Consider the following 7,435-nt stretch of genomic DNA (forward strand, 5'->3'; position numbering starts at 1 on the left):
AACGTGGTGCTTGACATAGTCTTTGATACTTAGGCAAACACGACCCCGCTAATACTTGCAGCTCGTATTTGTAAAACGTGGGGATCGTGGACGTTGAGGCTTTCCTCTGTAAAAAGAACAGGAGAACTTGTGGCACCTTAATAGAGACTAACAAATTTATTTGAGCATAAGCTTTCGTGGGCTTTCCTCTGTAGTGTCCTTGGACTTAATAGGTCGAATTTGTAAGCAAGGACTCACGATTTAAGTGGATGATGGAAATGTGCCGATTTATTTGGGCCACTTTTCTCCTTTCACTCCTGTGCCGAGGCACGGGGAAGGCAGGGTTTAAAGTACCTTGGGCTGCCATACACGTTTCACAGGGCTTCTTATCAGTGTCACCAGGTGCGCAACCTTTCCAACAGGTTTAAACCCAGCATTCTTCTATCTGGTTCAAGGCTTTGAAGCTATGGGGTGGGGGTGGGGGAACACTACAATGTTGCATTCTGCGAATTGCAAACTCCGTCCAAATTCTCTAGCCTCGCAGTTCCGGGGAGACAATAGCGCCTTACCCCTGAAAAGGGTATTTAAAGGAGGGATTCGTTCCTAATCGTTCTCCGGGGAGGTGCAGATGCGCGCTTGCTGCTGGACCCTGAGCTTTGCTTATCTCTTGCTAGGGGTGGCTTGTAATTTAACTGAGGCAGCCTGGGACGGGTAAAACAGGCACTAAGACCCAGCAGAGTTGGCAGCTGCCTTGTGGTCAAAGGTTCCCAGCGGGAGGTTGGACACTAGAGGGCGATCCCCAGCCCGGATGGGAGTGTATATATACAGCAAGCATAAGACCAAGTCAACCCATTAGTAATTGAAGGTTAAGAGCAAGGGAGAAATTCGGACACGCTGGTGGGAGTGGGTCGCCAAGAGCAGGGTGAGCAGTGGCACAAGTTGATTAAAGTGAGAGGGGAAGTCAGGGCGGCTCGCGGCTGACACTCAAGATCCGCAGGCAGAGGCGCAGGGGGTGTTGGGTCCCTGGGCTCGGAGAGCTTCACTCGGCCGCCTGGGTCCCCTTCGCCACCCCAAACCCTGGATTCCAGGAGCCCTTCACCATGCCTGGCAGAGTTTAGATACTCCATGGAGCAAGCCAACTTCTACGAGGTCGATTCCCGGCCGCCGATGAGCAGCAGCAGCAGCCACCTCTCGACTCCGCAGCCCGGCAGCGCCTACAGCTACAGAGAGGCTCCCTCGGCGGCTACACCTGCTGCGGGAGGCGCGGAGCTGAGCGACATCTGCGAGAACGAGAACTCCATCGACATCAGCGCCTACATCGACCCGGCCGCCTTCAACGACGAGTTCCTGGCCGACCTCTTCCAGCACAGCAAGCAGCAGGAGAAAGCCAAGGCCATCCTGGCCGGAGATTTCGACTTCCACAGCATGCACGGGGCCAGCGCCGCCGCCTTGGGGCAGGGGCACCAGCCGCCGCAGCAGCACCACCCCCAGCAGCTCTTCGGCTGCATGGCCGGCTACACGGACAGCAAGCTGGACCCCCTGTACGAGCGCATCGCTGCCCCCGGCTTGCGGCCCCTGGTGATTAAACAGGAGCCGCGGGAGGAAGCGGAGGGCAAGCAGGCGGCTCTGGCTTCCCTCTACCCGCACCTCCCCCAGCAGCAGCACCCGTCCCATCTCCAGTACCAGATCGCCCACTGCGCGCAGACCACCATGCACCTCCAACCGGGGCACCCCACGCCGCCGCCCACCCCGGTGCCCAGCCCGCACCACCCGCACCACCCGAGCAGCCTGCCCGCCGCCACCGGCGCCCTCAAGCTGTTGCCCGCGGATCATCGGGGCAAGACGAAAAAGTCCGTGGACAAGAGCAGCAGCGAGTACCGGGTGCGCCGGGAGCGCAACAACATCGCGGTGCGCAAGAGCCGGGACAAGGCCAAGCAGCGCAACGCGGAGACTCAGCAGAAGGTGATGGAGCTCACCAATGACAATGACCGGCTGCGCAAGCGGGTGGAGCAGCTTACCAGGGAGCTGGAGACACTCAGGGGCATCTTCAGACAGCTGCCGGAGAGCTCCTTGGTCAAGGCCATGGGCAACTGCGCGTGAGACCCCCCCTCCCCACCGCCCGCCCCTCTCCAAACAAACTCGGACTTTTGCAAACTCTTGGTGCCATATTCAGATCCCTGCCGGGGTCGAGAGCTGCGGTTCAGCTTGTCTCATGGGGTGGGTTTGGTTTTTAATTATTGACAGATAAAAGAATCCAGGCAGCTGTAGTATTAAACGGTCCGTGCCTTAGGAACGACACGAATAAGCTGAAAAGAGTGTGCTTTGAAAAGAAAAAGAAAACGCCCACGTGTCTACAGGGTAAAGACAACCCACGCTGTGCCTTAAAAGTTGGTTTCAAAAGCTCTGTGGGCTTTCTGTTCACATCAGCCTGGCAGCTGAGCAAACGGGTAGGGGTCCTGCGCTCTTGGTGGGGTTGGGGCATAATTGGTACTGGCTGGGGAAACGTGTGTCTTCCTCCGTAGGGGGGGTGTGATTGGTGGGGGTCACAGGAAGCTCTGGCAGGAAGAAAAGTGGGTGAGACATTACAAGCAACTTGGGGAGAATGTATATGCCTGTTGTTTAGCTCGTTGATCAGTAGGTGAGTGAAAGCTGAGTGCAATCCAGACTCTGGCCCTGTCAGTGCTGCTGCCTTTCGGATGAATCTCTCCCATTCCTTTGTATGTGGGGGGAGGTTTGGTGGACTCTGGGGGCAATGCAAACAGATCGTTCCCCCCCTTTTCCCCATTGTTAGAGGAGACCTGTTGGACAGGAATCCAGGACTGAAAGGGAACAGGCTACAGCACCTAGCGAAGGAGTCCTTAATATTCTCCTTTAACCAAAACGAAGAGCAGCGATGCCTGTACTGTATGTCGTGACATGGCGAAGCACAAAACAATAAATACCTATCGATGCGAGTATTTACTACGAACGTTCCGTGTATCTGGCTTTGTTCGAGGATATTAAGCCTCTCTCCAAGTCTGTCACTTCTGTCCAAGCTGTGCCTCATGTAATGTGATACCCTTCTGTGTATACTAGCCACACTTTATTGTATTGTATTGCTTAGATCCTTGCCATCACCACTTTCTTATCTGGTGGCAGAGAGATCATGCCCTTGTGCTGCAGCATTTTTTGGTTATGGCTTCCTTAGGGGGCAGGATGCCTCCTAATAACCCCAAAGTCTCGGCCTCTGGGGTGTCTGGGATTTGATTACCTTGGGAGTGGGGGCTAGGTCACATCCAGTGTCTGGGATTTCATTCCCGTGGGGGTGGGGGAACACGGTGCTGCTAGTTAACTGCAGCCCTCTGGACTCCGGATCCTCCCAAGGGAGAGGGAAACAACAAACCAACCCACTGCTAGCGAGCACTTTTAACCAGCCGGTGCTTTTCCTTATAACATGAGAGAGAGAGAGAGAGAGAGACTAAGAGGAGTCCATTTCAAATATGGGTAATTGGAGAAAAGTGCAAGGTGAAGGAGAGTTAATGTTGTTTGCAAGTGTGATATCTGGAAAGCTATGTTGCCTGCGTGCTTGTGTGTGTGTGTGTGTGTGTGTGTGAGAGAGAGAGAGAGAGAGAGAGAGAGAGAGAGAGTGTGTGTGTATGTGTGTATATAGATATCTATATCGATATCTCTCTATCTAATCATCTATCTATACACACACACACACACAATGGTGAATTATGAACTCGAAAAAAACTGCATATAAAGTTTGTCGAAATCCTGGTTACATTCATAAATAAACAGTATATATTCTACCATCAGCATCTCCTTGTGTCTTTTCTGCTTTTTCTCTTGGGCTGCACATGAAGCAAAATGTTTCCCTTTCACTGAAACATGAAGCTTTCTCTCCCTCCACATCCACATGCACCCTGCTATGAATGGTAATTTGAATGTATACCTTGAGCTTAAAATAACCATTTAGCCCCAGAGAAATAATTACATTTTTGATCTTTCAGAGCGTATCATTACTGTTTATGATTTTAAAATGTGCATTAGTTAATCACTTCCAAATCTGGTCGTTTTAATTGTGTGTAGTGAGTGACAGTTTTTTACAAGGTTGTCCAAACTGTATTGGCCACTGGGGTCTCCCCTTCCCAAATGCTTAACAGCTTAAATTACTGTGCTGAAGAAGAACAAAATGATGAGAAGAAAGTCAATTGTCATTGTTGTAAGAGCAATGCTACCCTTGATTATCTCTTCCCCAGCAAAGGAAGATGACCTGCCCCTTGGGATGCATTGACACTGAATTGACTAGTATCAGAGGGGTAGCCGTGTTAGTCTGAATCTGTAAAAAGCAACAGAGGGTCCTGTGGCACCTTTGAGACTAACAGAAGTATTTGGAGCATAAGCTTTCGTGGGTAAGAACCTCACTTCTTCAGATGCAAGAAGAACCTTTAAGGTTTGCATCTGAAGAAGTGAGGTTCTTACCCAGGAAAGCTTATGCTCCCAATACTTCTGTTAGTCTCAAAGGTGCCACAGGACCCTCTGTTGCTTTTTACTGAATTGACTGGCTCTTGTGGCTTAGTAACATGATCTGGGGGCAGTTATCATGTTTAGTTCAAAACAACCATGTTGACAGCAACCTGTTCTGTGCCCCTTTCCCGGCCTGGAGGAAACTGGTATGTTTGGTGCATGGGAGGGAGAACCCCAGAACTTCTGGCACTGAAAAGCCATTTTAAAGCACTTCTATCCTGGTTGTGCCCCCCCCACTCCTCTTCATCGGAGAATTTGGGGTTCCTAGGGGGGCAGGCCTGGGCTCTAGTCATATCTAATTGCATCGCTCAGGCTCAACGGCAGTAATGTTGCATTTAAGCAATACAAAAAGCTACAGGACTGAGTGCTCTTCTAAAATGCACAGAGCGGGTAATTCCTAGTGCCTGTGCCCTTTGACCTCTGTAGGTTAGCTACAAATAATCTTGAAACCTGTGGCTGAGATACTGACAGTCTGGAGAAGCTGCAAAATGAGGACAGCGCTGGCCTGTGGTTACAAAGCAGAAGCAATCCTTGAGCCCAAAGAGGTGGAGGGAACTGATCAGGTGATCTAGTGTTAAAGACAGGAGAACTCGCTCTGTAATTAATAGGGGTCACTTGGAGATGAATAGTCCCGGGAAAGGGAGAGGGGTGGTGCATTGAAGTTTAACCAAATGGGTATGAACATTCCCTACTGTCTCTCCATTCATTTGCACATTGCGGGCCCAATCTTGTTGCCAAAGGGAGTTTTGCTTAAGCAGGATGGGGGGCGGCTGTAACCCAAAGGACACGTTGCTCGTCGGTGTTCTAGGGGCCGCGCGCCCCAGCCCCAGTCATGGCATCAAAAGGGGACATCGCAGCGCTGCCCGGCAGCGAGAAGTGAGTCGAAATTTGCACCCGTTGCGGGTGGATTAGAAAAAGTCGGTCACAAGCCGGTCACAGACTTCGTCTCGTCTGAAAGCTGAACTCCAGCGCAGCAGGGAACTCCAGGGCTCCCTGCGTCTAGCTCACCAGGGTCACTCCGGGAATTGGGGCTCCTGGCTTTGTCCCCTCGCCCATTTTTATGATGGAACCCATGGGAAGGGGCATCCACATATTTTATACCATGCACTGCTCGGCCTCGGAGTGGTTGGTTTTAGCCCATCGTGGGTCTCCTGGCCCCGTTGTTCTGCAAAAAGTTTGTGTATCACCCTCTGATCCCCCCAGACATTGCTCGGATTTGAGTTCATGGCTCCCGGCAGCTGTGTCTGGCAAGGTGGGTGTTTTCAAAAAGGGGGATTAGCGAGCGCCCAATCGGGCACAATTCGCATTACAGCAGCTCGGTGGGTAGCCCCCCGCCTGGTGTGAACGCGTGATGCGCACCTGTGCGTTAGCAGCCCTGTGTCTCGCGCAGGTGGGACTTGCTAGCTTGGAATAAATCCCATTTCACTGGCCGACAGTCCAGCCCAGCGAGTGTCTTCCGAGGGCTTGTGGGCCAGCGGCGGTCGGGGGCTGAGCGCGGCTTTGGGGGGCGCAGTGGGACCAGCCAGACGGAGGGGTTCCCTCGTCAGCCCCCAGCCCGCTCGGCGCACCCCGCCGCCCGCCCGCCCGCGCCAGCTCATTAAGCCGGGGAGATGCTGAGGCAGCAGGGCTGCCTGCCACACGCGGAGCTGGAGCTGGCCTGGAGCAAACCGCCCCAGTCACGGGCTGGCGGATGCTCCGGCGGGTCCTAACTTGCTGCGCTTCATTAAAAAACACCCCAAACCAGTCAGTCAGCCCCCGAGACGGGCGCGCGGCGCAGCGCGCGCTCCTGCGGTTCTCCTGCTTAGCCAGGGTCCGAGTCTCGCTTCCCCGCCTCCCTCGCCCGCGAGATCGGGCCCGGACTCGGGGCGCAGGTGGTGGCCAGAGGCGTTTCGGTGATAGGGGCGCGTCGGCCCCGCCCAAGGCAACATCCCCAGTGCGGGGTCTGCGGGGAGCCGCGCTGCAGCTTCCCCCGTTGGCTCGGAGCGGCACGAGGGAGGTGTCCCTTGGCGCTCGCTGCCCCGGGAGAGAAGAGGGAGCGCTCAGCGCGGCCGCGCCCCGGACAGGTGCAGGGGCTGGGGCGTGTTCCTCCCGTCCTCCCCCGGGGGGCAGAGCAGGCACCCTCCCCTCTGTGCTGGGTGTCCAGGGGAGAGCCTGCCCCGCTCCCCAGAACTCGGAGCCATGAACGAGTTCCACGCCGGGTTTCCCCAGCCCCCTGCCCCTTCGTTTGCACCATTGTTGTCGTTTCAAAAGCAGCAGAGGCGAGGCCGGTGATCTCCTCTCCCGCCTCCGCCATGCAAAGAGCCGGGGCGTTTGTCCCGCAGCAGCACCCACGCGAGGAGCGGCCCGCCCCGCACAACTGCACGTGGGGCCCCAGTCTCCGCTCTCACGCGCACGGCAGCCAGGTCAGCGGACAGTACAGAAATGCGCGGCTGGTGTTGTTCACATAGGAGTAGGCGAGTCAGGCATGATGGCAAAGGAGACAAGTGAGAAGGTTTGAATCAAGGAAGGGGACCAAAGACGTGCACTCGTGTTTGGAGTTCTCCTGCCGTTGGGAGGCATGTAGCATTGTACAAAAATCAAACAGGGCATGCAGAAAGTAACCCGCTCCCAGAACATTCAAAAACAAAACGCAAACTACCTGCCTTACTTAGCAAATAAAGTAAAAATCAGAGTAAAATACCCCCAAAGCTAAGCGAATCCGCAATGCTAATTCTGAGCAATGCTATAAATTGAAATACCTAAAATTCAAGAAACCCTCATGAACTCAAAATTCTGGAAATAAGGAGCGTTTCATCTTTCCCTGCATGGGGTTTTCTTTCCGGTGGGAGTGGTTTTCATTATGACCATGTGCCTCTAGCTGAGGTAGATACTTGTTCATCATCATAATATCCCTGCAGTAATGCAGAGCATTTAAATGACCAGATGGGACACTTAAAATGACATTAGA

At 53.8% G+C, this 7,435-nt stretch overlaps 1 protein-coding gene across 1 annotated transcript; it reads left to right on the top strand.

Moving 5' to 3' along the window:
- Positions 1–808: 808 nt before the first annotated feature.
- CEBPA (CCAAT enhancer binding protein alpha) lies at positions 809–3,770 on the top strand. The gene has a single exon (XM_034788689.1). The coding sequence runs from the start codon at positions 1,105–1,107 to the stop codon at positions 2,077–2,079; it is 975 nt and encodes a 324-aa protein (XP_034644580.1). The 5' UTR covers positions 809–1,104; the 3' UTR covers positions 2,080–3,770.
- Positions 3,771–7,435: the final 3,665 nt, after the last annotated feature.

This window comes from Trachemys scripta, chromosome 13 (genome assembly GCF_013100865.1).
Source record: "Trachemys scripta elegans isolate TJP31775 chromosome 13, CAS_Tse_1.0, whole genome shotgun sequence".
Classification (NCBI taxonomy): domain Eukaryota; kingdom Metazoa; phylum Chordata; order Testudines; family Emydidae; genus Trachemys; species Trachemys scripta.